Source organism: Antedon bifida, chromosome 1 (genome assembly GCF_963402885.1).
Source record: "Antedon bifida chromosome 1, ecAntBifi1.1, whole genome shotgun sequence".
In the NCBI taxonomy this organism is placed as follows: domain Eukaryota; kingdom Metazoa; phylum Echinodermata; class Crinoidea; order Comatulida; family Antedonidae; genus Antedon; species Antedon bifida.
In genome coordinates this window covers 6,474,026-6,487,618 of record NC_136226.1, presented here as the reverse complement: position 1 = coordinate 6,487,618, position 13,593 = coordinate 6,474,026, and the positions used below count along the sequence as shown (strand labels likewise).

Genomic DNA, 13,593 nt, shown 5'->3' with positions numbered 1-13,593 from the left:
AAGTGTAAGAAGGTTATTTCTTTTATTTTGCAGAATAACTTTAGTCATTGATTATGAACCTTAACAAGGATATTAAATATGTATATGATTGTAGAGAATCTGGTGTTTTATTCCGTCATTGACAGCTATACTTAGCAATGTAATAAAAATCAATCTTCAATTCTCCTTTATTCTTGCCTACTGTAAATAGTAATTATAGAACGGGCAGAATATTGTCGTAGGCAGATTGTTACATAGTGTGGGTTGGTGGTGTGCAGCCATTATTTCCCAACATTTTTCACGAGAAGTGATGAGGAGGGTCTCAGGTGAAGCCCTCTCGAAAGACTCAGGGTAGTTGCTGTTTTTTCTCCTTCGAATTCATCACATTTAACTGGGCGTGTTTTCAGGAGAGATTTCAATGTGAATGTGAACTTGTTTTTATCAACTAACAAGGACTTTCGGAACGTTAGAAACTCGAATTAGTTTTAATTTAGAGAGCCTTGAGTTCTCACGTTATTCTCGATATTTTAACTGATAATTTGTAATAACACTTGCGTGTTAAAATATGCATAATGGATACATATTTGTCTAACATTCATTCCATTGTATGGCGTTCGTTTTGAGAGGAAAAAAAGGCAACATATAATAGTTGACTCTTGTAAAGCATGCACCATCATAGATATTATCAGATTTAAAATTACATCAAAACATTCTTAATCCATGCCATCAAGTGATTATCAGAACAATGGAGTTGGCTTCGTGCAACCAATGCCTTTAAATTTACACATTGAAATCCAATTCACAAAATCCATGCGTCAGCCAATCAGAAAGCCTCACATCGCAAATTGTGTATGGCGGAGTTTAAACTAATTAAGACATCGTGCTTATTGATTTGTTTACGAATTGTGATTTTCAAGATATCTTTACGATTTAACGTCGTTTTTAAGTAAGAATAAGTTAATATGACAATGATTTAAATATAAAAATCATGTTTTAAAGTGATAACTTAGTGTTCTGTGATTGTTTTTGTGAATACAGTACAGTACCTACATTTTCACAATTTGTTGGTCTATTCACCAATGCGTTACAGAATAACATGACGATTATTTCATTATAAACTCTTATATCATCATTCTCTTTCGTGGTCATAACGGTCTTCTAACATATAAATGTTATAGCCTATTAATACGTTGTGCTCCATTATCGTTAAATCAACAACATTTTCCACCTCTCAAAATAACTATTCAACATTCTGGCCCTTCACTGAATCATGGGAACACAAGTTAGTACGACTCACACATTGTTAAGTACGACTCACACATTGTTAAGTATAGCCTACGACTAACACATTGATAAGTACGACTCATACATTTATATGTACGACTAACTCACACATTGATTGGTAAATTTTGCCAGAACTTTTGCCGCGGGTTATTATCGTAGATTTTCTGTTTTACTGAAAGAAAACTTCAATAAAAACACAAAGACGAGTGTATATAGTCATATTGTATAAAAGCTGAATGTAAGTTTATTTCTAATCACTGGGTTCATAGTACAGAGAGATTATAAACTACGTTGAACGTGTGGCAGGCAAAGTGGAACAGATAACACACACACTGAGTGCATTTAATCTATAAAATATACAGACACGTGAAGATTACTAACGATACAAGTGACTAGAATAAAATGAAGCTACTGCATCAACATTGAGAATACTTGCAATGGCTATAACGTAAGTTAATTTCCCTATTCATTGAACATGTAATGTTACGATACATCTAGGCTTTGTATGAGTTTTGCTTTAATACTGGTTCATATCCATACCCAAGATATGTGTTGCTTTGGAGATCCTTCAATTCAATGTGTGTGAGCTCATAATTCGAGACATGACCTCTTTGATTTCATGGCATACCCTTTACAATTATCGGTTTTCTATATTCGAAATATGAATAAGATTTATTTGTATTTAAGCACACATGAAAAATGAATAAGAATAACGAATAGAATTAAATTATAGCGCCACTGTAATCTGCAACTAAGCTATTTCATTTGCTAATTAGTTTGGCGTCTCTAATCAAAAATCTATATACTTGATTGTTTCTTTTCTCTTTCATATATTTTCCAATTTCAATATTTCAGAATAATAACAAACCGGACTTCAGAGAGTTACATCGGCCTGTACATTATCTCAGTATGCCTAGTTATGGTCATAGGAGATGTGATACCTGTGTGTAGTCCTGTTGAATCAAACAGTGGTCCACCACTGCCCAAGTTATCAAACCAATACAGCACTAGTATCGAAGCGAGTATTCTTCAGAAGTCTTACACGCAGGAAGTTGAAGAATTTTATGACGAGCCTGGAAACAGAGGTAGCTTCAGAACTGTTAAGAGTGGCGAAGAAACATTCAAAATATATGATTATGATACAGATGAACTTTACACTGTTTTAGGAAGATCAATTGGCCCAGGTACAGGCGTATACCTAATTTATTCTTTCGAATCATTGTGGTAAACATAAAGATATAATATAATATTTAAAAATGGTATCCTAAGGAATGGCCAAAAAAATAGAAACTTAATTTTGAAATTTAAACAGTAACAAGACTTAGCTTTTAAATAGATTTTGGAAAAGAAAAAGTGAGCTAGAAAACAAACAAAGCTAACTATATACTATAGGCCTATTATTTTTTTCTAATGATTTCTGCTTTTAAAGGTTTTTATACAGAAGACAATCTTCCGCAGTGCACAATACAGAGAATTAGTAGTAGTCCTGATCTATTGCCATTCGGTTATGAGATTATTGATGGAACTCCTCACATTCGCCATGTCAATGACATTCTTCAAGTCGGAACCAAGTTTCCAGAAGAGTACCTAGGTACGGAAGAAATACGAGGAATTCCGACCAATCACTGGGGAGCTTGTATAAACGATTCAGAATCCAGCTCTTTCTATGTTGATTACTATTTTACTGTTCCAGGGTAAGTTTTATGCTTTTGATAAAGAATGTATTATTGAATAACATAATATCATAATATATAGACTATTATTACTCTACCAAAATATTCCACTTAATTAATTGTTCAATTTCAGATTACTTAAACATACTTATTTCACAATACTTTTCCCACAAATCTCTTAAAAAAACAAACAGTATGTGTATTCGGTCGTACGGAAAACGCGAGTTTTTTCAAACCTTTTGAAGAAATACTTTTTTGAAGATTACGTAGTACTTTTTTCACGTAGGTGTAAAACACATTGTGCTTTTATGTTTCTCCGACGAAATAGTAATACAGTAATACAGTCTAATAATATACTTATCTGAAGTAGTCACCATATATTTTATGAAAAATGATCAAAATTATCAAAATTCAAATTTCAAAGAAAGATATACAATATGTTTCAGATATACTACGGCATACGGAGCGGATGAAATTCCTGTTCGTGTCACCGTTAACGGAACGAGAGAAAATGTCAACGCATCCGGAACGCACAATTTTGAGAACATCTATGAGTTCGCATTTTTCAGGCCGTCTACTAATTACAATCCATACATCTTCGAAGTATGATACGAATTTATGTTTTTTATACGTTATGTGCTTTAAATATATTTCACTTAAAATAAAACATCAATATTAAAAGTCTTGGAACTTTAGGCACAAAACGTAGGCTACACGTAGGCCTACCTTGACATGTCTTCCTTAAGACGCCAAATCAATGACATCATTGATGAAGATTAGATCAAAGAAGAATATAGTTAAAATATATTTAACTTAAATGCTAAATCTAGAACAACATATTATTCATTATCTCCATAGTATTTTGTCAATATAATGTTACAGTATTAAGTAAGAATTCATTTTGTTGTCGAACCACTTATTGATCACAAGTAATGCATCATATACTTTGTTCTTAATTGTTATTATTACACTTAAAGATCATTCCGCCTAGTTATGTATATACTTGCTTAAGTAGTACTACTGCATAATACATACCCTTCTTCCATATCAATTTGTGATTTTAAATAATAAACATTAAGTACATATTATATTGTTTTCTTAGACACCCAGAGGAGTATATTGTGAAGGAAGAAAAGAATTCAATCTTACAAACCCTCTACCGACCATCCCTGGTGATATACGCATGCGTATTGAAATAGTTTCGCCGAACTCTCGTAGGATAGAAAACACAAATGTAAGTACAGTACAGTACAAATAATACACAACAAAGTTATTACTGTAATTCTACACTATACTAATTTAAATGAAACGCTTTTGAAAATTAGTGAATCTGAAAAATATTCCTACGACTATGTTCTCATGGTAAATAGGTGTATTATAAAATTGTCGCGTTTTAATTTTCTTCTCGACAATTAATATCGTGCAGTATTCGTATCAGATATATTTTTGATTAGAAAAATTAAATTGTAACTTATAGTTTAATACTTTGTAAATAATAATTGGGGAAGCTTGAAATTTTGCTTTGGTTTACAGGCATGGTTTTCAGAAACGTTGAAGCTTGTAAAGTATGAACACACAGCAGTTTTAGCACGAACTGATCTTGGATACGATGTTGGCGACCCTGTCTCTGAGATACACGATTATACTACAGGTAAATCGTATTCATTTCATTGATAAAACATTTCGCCTTCATAACACTATGAAAAAAAGCAATTAGCCTAGCTTTTGATGCCTTAAATTGCGAACATATCCGCACGGAAATGAACAATTCAACTGTCAGTCTACGTTGAAGAAGATCGGCTTAGATTTATGTCAACACATTGACGGAGTTAAGAACCCCTTGATCACGTTTAATGGTTACATCAAGAAATGAACTAGTGACAATTTAAGTTCAGGCAAATGAAACAGTGTTTGAAGGATATTTTTCTTTCGAATTTCAACAACTTCGGCCAATGCGTGCTTAAGTGGACGTGTGAACATGTTCTGTTAGTTTACGTTAGTTTATAAATAGAGAATCACAGACAACTTCCCAATTAATACTTCAGAAAATGTCAAATTAGTATTCGGTAGTCGTCATAGAAGTCAAACGTTACGTGGAAATAGAAAACAGTGTTCATACTCTTTCTACTATTAAGCATTTCTAACTCACTCCCCAATATGTTATCATTATTTCTAATTATTTATTACTTTTTTAATAACACCATCTCATTAGATTTCACAATATTTGTTAGTGAAATAATGATGATGGAAGGGATAAATTTATATACTCACAACCTGGTTAAAATAAACCTTCGAGTTTTGTGTTTTTCCTAATTTTGGAGAATGTTTAGTTATAAGCTATTATTATTTATTTGTAAATGATATATTTACAAAATATAATGTATACAACATATATGTATATTCATAATAATGTTGCTGTATGATTTATAAGAATCTCATAGACAAGCAAGGATATGACGTCATGTTATTTTTTTCACGACTGTTGATTGAGAAACACACGATATCTGTTATTTTTATGATACAGACCTCGCATGTGATACATTTGTGACACTGTATTTATTAATTAATACATGATCACCCAAGCATTCATAAACTTTAAACCTTAAACAATTACACGTATTATATTGTAATTTGCATACACAGGTGTTGCTTACGTTAAGAATGCACGTGTTGGAACTTGCATTGTTCTTCCAATTGCTAACACCAGCTACGAGGCAGTGCCAACAGATCCTTCTCACGTCAGAATGCGAACGGCGCAGGAACTATTTTTTGGGCTCACTGATATGAATTATGAATATAAAGGGAAAGTAAGTATGGCCTAAGTCAAGTGACATTACTAGTTATTCCCAGAGCATGGATTATTTTTAATGGGCTCTATACGAGGTTGTTGGTGATGATTACACAGTTAATATCATTTAGATAATCTTGTGATAAAAACTTATGGCATTGTGTATTGACGTTTCATACATTGAACATATCATCATACAGTAGTGTTAGGTTCTTCAACTTTCATTATTTCGATGGATAGATGAAATAATTGCACAGGATATTGTGTTTTGTACTGCACAGAATGTATACCATATCCTAGACTTGCCCTTAAATCTGTATTTAATTTGTAATGTTTATATTAGAGTTCGGTGTTTCAATTTTTGTCTGGAGAATAATTTATTTGATTTGTGAGATCAAAATCATACGCATAAAACGCCATATGTGCCAAAATCTTCATCTTTTTAATAACATTAATTTAAAACTCCTTCTAGTACCTAGACTAACCATATCCATATTCATTTTGTTGTACAAATACCGATTTCATCATCATTACACCATTGCTGATGATCAAGATATTTTGAACAGAGACAATTATTAGTTTACATTATGTTGTCCTCGGAATGTCAGAAAACGTGTACAAACAACGCTATACACAAATTTGATTTAAAAATACAAACTTTATCTTGCTTCAAAATAATTTGTTCGACTTTCAACCCTGCACGTGTCGGTAGTGTAGTGTTTATGCCGGTTAAACAAAGTTCAGACATGCAGGTAGCAGCATATTCTATTTATAGATATGTCACGTGCGCGTATACTACGCAATTTATCACACAGCCAATTAAATGATTGATGTTCAAGGATGTTTTACTGTTCAATGCACGAATCATCATTCTCATCGTCTGTCACATATCTTTTGTATAATTCATTTTTGTTAATATTAATATTTGATATCGACCTAATATGATTTGCAACCGAGTATAAATATGCGTATGGAATATTGAATAAAAAAAATTGCAGCATAAAATAAGTTATCCTAAAAAAATAAACAAAATTGCCAATAACAACCAAATTTGAAAAACAAGTGTACCGTAATTGGTTTTATACTTGAGTGAATACCTGTATTATGGAAAGACGTCTTCATTTATGACAGTAATTTTAACGTTGGGTATTCAGTGATTTCAGTGTCGCCTCTAGTTACAAAAACATTATTAATGAATAATACTGTCAAGCTGAGAAAAGCTAATCAATTACAAGTTGTCAATAACGACACGATCCAAGTAAATGAAATGTTATACATTTACATCACCAGTTAAAAGTGACTGTTTTAATCTGATTATGTGATATATATTTATTATTATTGCTATTCACCACAAAGTGCGAATGTGGAACTTTTACTTCTGTTTGTCACAGAGGCTCTATCTGATGTGACACAAATTTAAATGCGAACAGCGCAGGACCTATATTTTTAGTTACTGACGTGTGATAATTAAATTAAGGGTTTATCCTATTTTATTATGGTACAGTATGAAGTATTATAAATGTGTAAATTAGAAATGCATTATGGTTTCTAGTCATATTGCTATGACGACAAATTATATATAATAAGTACTGTCATTATTGTTAAATAATACCATTTTACAGAAACTCATTAGAAATATACTAACCGATGTATGGATTGGAAAAGGAACCGAAACCGTGCAAGATCAACGGTTCGATAGTACGTTGGAGTGGTTCTTTACAGCTGTAGGTATCATTTTGAATATAATTCGTTTATTGTTTTCAATTGGTCTCTAAATCGTGAGGATGTGCATTCTTTGTTATCCTGTTATCCTTATACCTACTTTTTAAATTCTAGAAATCTGGAATTTTTCAAGAAAGTAAATTAAACAGCTTCTGCTTGTTAAGATTACCATTTTATTGGTTCATTTCGTATCACTTGCAGTGCATTATTTTCTCCCGTTTGTACTATTGCACGGTCAAATAATCATTGTTCTGGAAAGCGGTATTGCGCGACAAAAACCCACCGTCTACAACTGTACGGCGAACACACTCAAAGCAGTAGTTGAAAGCCTGACGGTCTTATACAGCAAGGCGGAGACGAGAGTAAATCTTTCATATATCCTCCTCATTCAACCCATTACTAATTGTATAATATAAATCAGTATGAATTCCAACGTATATTTAGTAAAATTAGAGAGAGGTGACTGATACAACTGTATTTGATGTTGATAAACGATGATGATATCTCTAATTATATTCTACCCATCAAACAATATATCGACAAACCGATACACATAATCTGTTAAAAAAAGATTTAAAATACGAATGATGTACGAGTATGTGTTGTATTGAGAAAAGATCCAGCGGTAGGCTATACGAACAGGTGTGTACGTACCTCTAATTACCAGTAATTACGATCACTCGCGTGGGTGATCCATTAAAGAAGCTATATAACCGCTTTTAAGTTATATATTATTGGGTTTTAGTGTGAATAGGCCATTATTATTTTACTGGCAATTGAAATGTTATGGGGTCAACGTCATAATACACGTGAAGTAAAAACTATTATGGTATCATTATTTCCACGTGATATTTACTTTAAACACTTTGATTCTGAAGTCTACAATCATAAACAAAATTGTCAAAGAGATGCTACTATATTATTTTAAATGATTTAATAATTTATATTACTGAGTAATAATAGAAACATACTTTATTATCATAATAAATAATATCTTCCTACTTAGCATAATATGCAAATATTATAATTATAATTATCGTTATTAAAATAATGTTTGTTTAAAGGAAAATTGGACAGAGAACTTTGTTGCTACTGACGCCGTTCCGATACGTATGGATATTAGAAGCACACCAGTGAGTTACTTTCATGATTATTAATACCGGGAAATTCTTTAAGATTTCACTTTATATCCACTGACTGAAATTACCTAATCATCTAAGACAAACATTCACTGTAGTGTCTAAGTAAATTGATTATATTATATGTGCTAACTTGTAAAACGCTTAATTAATTACCATTATTTTGCATTGTGTAATGTTTTTTTTTAACGATGTTATTGTTTTAGGAGACTGGTATACTTGAGCCGTTCCACTTTGTACTTAGTATTTATGAATTCCGAGCAAGTATCGACGATTTTAGTGTATTTGATTTTTCTTCGTGTTTTGCTGAAAATCAAAAGAAAATACTACAGTTCCAAGTTCCAGGTACAGGCCTTTACTTTCTTGTATGGGTATCGTTTATTGTTTTTATTAGTTTTGGTAACAATGGTAAAGTTAGAAAACACTATTTTTAGGTGAAAACATTGGTTACATCTCACATTCACCAACCCTCTTCTTGAAGTCTGCCCAGATTGCTATTGCCGAGAGTTCAGGGGTCAGCTTTGGCAGGGTAGCGAATGTAATGGTGAGTTTCTGTATTTGACAATTATTTGAGCACAAAGTGTAACACCAATAATATTATTTATTTACTTATTTCAATTCTCCACACCAAAAACTAGTCATTGCCACATACTTAGCTACAATAAATATACAATAATTGTTACGATTAGTTTTACAGTTAATGAGTGTAGTAAATCGTAAAAGATAAACTTAAAATGCAACAATTGTTTCAGTATGATTACAGTAATGTAAAGGTATATGTGACGTTTACGTTGTTGGACAAAGCTCCAATTGATGGAGATCTCTACAACATGACAACCAATGAACTTAGCCTGGTAGAAGCGGTAAATTCTCTTGAAAGTTCAATCAACAAGGGAGATCTAATCATCTCTATGGAAGTTAATGATAAAGTAAGCACTGCATTACATATCTTATTCTGCATACATTACATCAGTAGTAAGAAATGATTTATTGAACAAATAGTTTAGATAATATTGATATGAATATTAATCCAAATCACAATGCATCAGTAGTAGGTGTATGATTCTGCTTTAAACACTTCAATTCACATTGGTAGTGTTTTGATTTTATTACAGTACCATCTTCCATCTCTAAACCATTTTTATCTGTAATCGTTATGATGGAAGATTTTACAAAGCAATTAATCTTCAAGACTAAAAATGTGTTAACACTTTTTTTGTTAGGATTCTGTGTAAAAAGATAATAATCAATAATTTCACTTTCTTAGAAATTCGAATTTATTGCCGTACCATTTAGTTTGCGAAGTGACGTTGTTTTCCCACCAGATTTTCCATTTCAAGGTATTTTGATAACTGAATTCCATATACATATACACATATTTGTACTTGATTTTATTGCAATGATAATGTGTTACTTCCCAACTTGATATCAGATCGAAATAACTACCCACGTACTCGCAAAATGTTTGTTTGCGTGGTAAAGTTCCACAAGTTACTATTTTTATTCATGTGGCATTTAAACAGTGTTGTCTGTATTGACAACTGCTTTCTGCAGTTTCCGTTTTTTTGTTATGTAATTTAGAAAGAATATTCACGCTAACTATTTTCACTCGAGTGATTATTGTTTGGTTATAAAAAGTCCTTTCTGAAGATAAAGTAATTTGCAACGTGGTTGACTTCAATATTGCTATCATTTTATCGCTAACACGTACTTACTCTCTCCGAAATCCAGATATTTTGAATATAAAACGGATTTATTATTTTTAAGTCATCAACAACACAGTCATCAAAACACGAACATATCTTCTCCAAGGTCCAACAAATTGTGTTAATAACATGCATTTGATTTGATTACTGTAGAAACATTATTATATTAACTCCACGTATGGCAGAAATAGTAAGAAATAGTCTTTTTTCTATGAATAGATTAAATACTGTAGGAGGAAGGATTACGATATTGTTTGATTATATAACAATTGACTTTTTCTGATATTTGAATTTTACTTGTATTTCAGGAGATACGAATGTTTGCGATCCTCAAGAAAGCCGCATTGAGAAACCGTTACCAACACTATATGAGTCCTATCAAGTTTATATGGAGGCAAAATTTGTCAACGAACCAGCGTACATGGTTGAAGGTGTCATGTATTTTGACACACTGTCCCTACGCTCGAGTATATTCGCTTATTCTACATCCGGAACGTTTCAGACAATATCAGATCTTAGAGAATCTATTGTATATTTAATCTACCGTGAGTGATTTTACATTTTACATTTTTATTTGTATCGTAGAAAAAGCAATTTTAAACAGCAATAATATTTATTTGTAATTTACTATTCTTTTTTTTAATAGCTAATGGCAGCTGTACTGCATTTCCATATGAGTTACCATCGTATCTGCAAACATTTCTTGAATCAAACGAAAACCAACAACTGTTTAGCTTAGGAATTGGTATGGAAATCACTAAACTGTCTGGATCAATATACAAAGGAACAACCGTTGTTCGGGGCATTCCTGTCGACTGGTGGCGTTCATGTGTATTCATACCCCAAACGCAGTCTACATTCACTCTCGACTGGTAATTACTCGTGTATAGGAACTTTAGGACTAATTGCATATCAAGTCAAGTGTCTCAAGTATTATTATTTATCTAAAACACTTCATGTTGACAATTTTCATTTCTGTACAGAATTAATAAGCTAACACACCCAGACGTCGATAGGCGGCGCTACAGCTGAACCTCAATAACAAATTACTTTACTTCTTCTTCTTCTTCTTCTTAAAAAGACTGTCCCAAGTTTGAAAAAACCAAATCAGTTATAAATTATATTAAAATACTTTTTTTAAAATTTATGTTATGTTACGTGTAACTCGTGTGTTTCTTTTTGTGTTATTTATCATGTTGTTAGAAGTATAAATAACATTCTATAATAATAAGCATAACTCTCAAAAGGTATACAAATCAATATATCTTAAATTATGAGGCGTGATAAACAACAACACGCTTGGTAGGTTTACTGACGTCATTGTCTATTTATACGTTGCAGGTACTTCACTATTGAGGGATATGCAGCGGCATCTCTGTCCTCACCAATTCCTGTGAGAGCCATAATCGAAGGAAAGGGTTTACAATTGAAAGATCTCGATGCTCCTGCTCACTCATTCAAACATATTTACGAGTACACAGGTTTTCAACCGGAAGTCATTGACAGTTTAGGTAAATTATTGGTAAGTGTAAAAAAAAAATTGGAAGCAAGATAGATTTTTTATTTGATTGAAGAGTAACAACAGAGTGACAACATGCATTTACCAACATTGACAAATTCTTAAACCCTTAAGTATCATACAAAAATACCCTGTCAGGCATAAATTTACATTGAAATGTATTTCTATCCTTAAGTATACCTTTCGTTATTTAATTTTTGGGAGAAAATGACTTCTAGAAAAAGAGTCAATTTTCAAATTACTTATTTGAAACATAAAGTTAGGCGACATTCATTGACATTTACCATTTTTACTTATGGTATTGTTTCAATAGGCCTATGGCAAGTAACACAACGTCTTGCAATTGTGATAATTATTTTTATTTGCATGTTTTAAATATAGATATAAAAATATTATTTTTACATTGTCTTTAAGTTACCGCAGGGTGTGTTATGTGCTAATGACACTCAGAGTAAACGTTTACCTGTACTTGCCGAGTATGCATCTTCAAGGGTTGAGATTCTCTACAAAGTACTTCCGGGTGACACGACATATGCTCAACAGAGACTCGATGTTAGTACTGAAATTTTTATTTAGATATTACATTATTTAGGTCTAAGATTTGGTCTAATATTTGTACCGGACCTAATAATTAAAAGGTAATTACAACAATCAGCTGAAAGTAAAACGTAAGTAAACTAGTAGGCCTATAATATTTTTCTAACCGGTGAACAATTATACTTTTAGAGTAGGCCAAATGTGTTAATAATCTGTATTTAAAAAGTGTTAAAACGTGTTTAAAAACTCCCAATGTATAATTTCAAGTGCTTTGCACATAATAAACTATTATTTAATACTTTTACTTACTAAATAAATATCTTTTTTAGCCTTAATAGTAATATTTTTATTCAGATAAAGTATGACCAATTGAAACGGTTAACAAGGACTGATTTCGTATCATATGGAACGTCGTATACAGCTATTGATGATTTCAATACTGGTAAGAACACCTTAACTTGCGGGTAGAGAATGAAGTATTCCTGAATAGATTTTACTATTTATGGCATACTAGCAAAAAAAGAACAAGAACAGCTCGTCAATTTCGTCCTACGAGGTTCATTATGTTTGCGTTTAACGCAATAAGTCTGCATTTAGATGAAACACGAATATGGACAGTCGTGTCATTTAAGCTACAGATAGCCGTAGAATAGGCTTGATGATAGTCAGTATCTAATGTGTGTTAATATACACAAATAAAAACGACATATCGATACATTTCGATTACAATAATACTAATGTTTTTACTTCTAAGATTAAAATGAAATGGTAAAGTGTAAGTTTTCTTTTTTATATTATTATGTAACCTAATACATATTTCTTATATTTAAGAATAACAGTTATAGTTAGAGTTTCTTTTCACTAGGTATTACATATGTTAGTAATAACGTTCTCGGCAACTGTTCATTATTCCCAATTTCGTCAACTTCTGGATATGCCATCCCAATCGGCGACGGACTGGTGAGGATGTCTTCTACTTACGAACTATTTAAACTGGATGGAAACTTAATTTATAAAGGCACTGTAAGTTGAACATTGACAGTCACAATTTCATTTAATTTATTTCGTTTAATATTTAAAAAGCGTAAACTTATTTTTTTAAAGTTGTCTGTTTATCCGTTTACTTCAGTCAGACTGTCGAGAGATGACATGTGAGAGATGGGCAACTAAGCGATACGATTGGCCTTCCAATAACCCATTACCTACAGTATGGGAATGGTATTTTGCAACGGTGACTATAAACTTT

At 31.9% G+C, this 13,593-nt stretch overlaps 1 protein-coding gene across 2 annotated transcripts in view; it reads left to right on the top strand.

The window, feature by feature from the left end:
- LOC144839384 (uncharacterized) overlaps positions 1 to 13,593 on the top strand; it is a 34,386-nt gene that overhangs the window by 15,383 nt on the left and 5,410 nt on the right. The window contains exons 2-21 of one of the 2 annotated variants that reach the window (XM_078694719.1): positions 1,626 to 1,711; positions 2,119 to 2,447; positions 2,693 to 2,957; positions 3,383 to 3,539; positions 4,039 to 4,170; positions 4,470 to 4,587; positions 5,580 to 5,743; positions 7,347 to 7,448; positions 8,511 to 8,579; positions 8,792 to 8,930; positions 9,020 to 9,129; positions 9,338 to 9,514; positions 9,853 to 9,925; positions 10,600 to 10,836; positions 10,938 to 11,163; positions 11,633 to 11,813; positions 12,225 to 12,362; positions 12,702 to 12,789; positions 13,213 to 13,370; positions 13,477 to 13,578. In XM_078694719.1, the coding sequence (XP_078550845.1) occupies positions 1,701 to 1,711; positions 2,119 to 2,447; positions 2,693 to 2,957; positions 3,383 to 3,539; positions 4,039 to 4,170; positions 4,470 to 4,587; positions 5,580 to 5,743; positions 7,347 to 7,448; positions 8,511 to 8,579; positions 8,792 to 8,930; positions 9,020 to 9,129; positions 9,338 to 9,514; positions 9,853 to 9,925; positions 10,600 to 10,836; positions 10,938 to 11,163; positions 11,633 to 11,813; positions 12,225 to 12,362; positions 12,702 to 12,789; positions 13,213 to 13,370; positions 13,477 to 13,578 (2,976 nt within the window). In that variant the 5' untranslated portion in view covers positions 1,626 to 1,700. Of the gene's footprint in view, positions 1 to 1,532; positions 1,712 to 2,118; positions 2,448 to 2,692; positions 2,958 to 3,382; positions 3,540 to 4,038; positions 4,171 to 4,469; positions 4,588 to 5,579; positions 5,744 to 7,346; positions 7,449 to 8,510; positions 8,580 to 8,791; positions 8,931 to 9,019; positions 9,130 to 9,337; positions 9,515 to 9,852; positions 9,926 to 10,599; positions 10,837 to 10,937; positions 11,164 to 11,632; positions 11,814 to 12,224; positions 12,363 to 12,701; positions 12,790 to 13,212; positions 13,371 to 13,476; positions 13,579 to 13,593 lie in introns of both variants that reach the window. The other variant, XM_078694710.1, reaches the window with a different exon arrangement.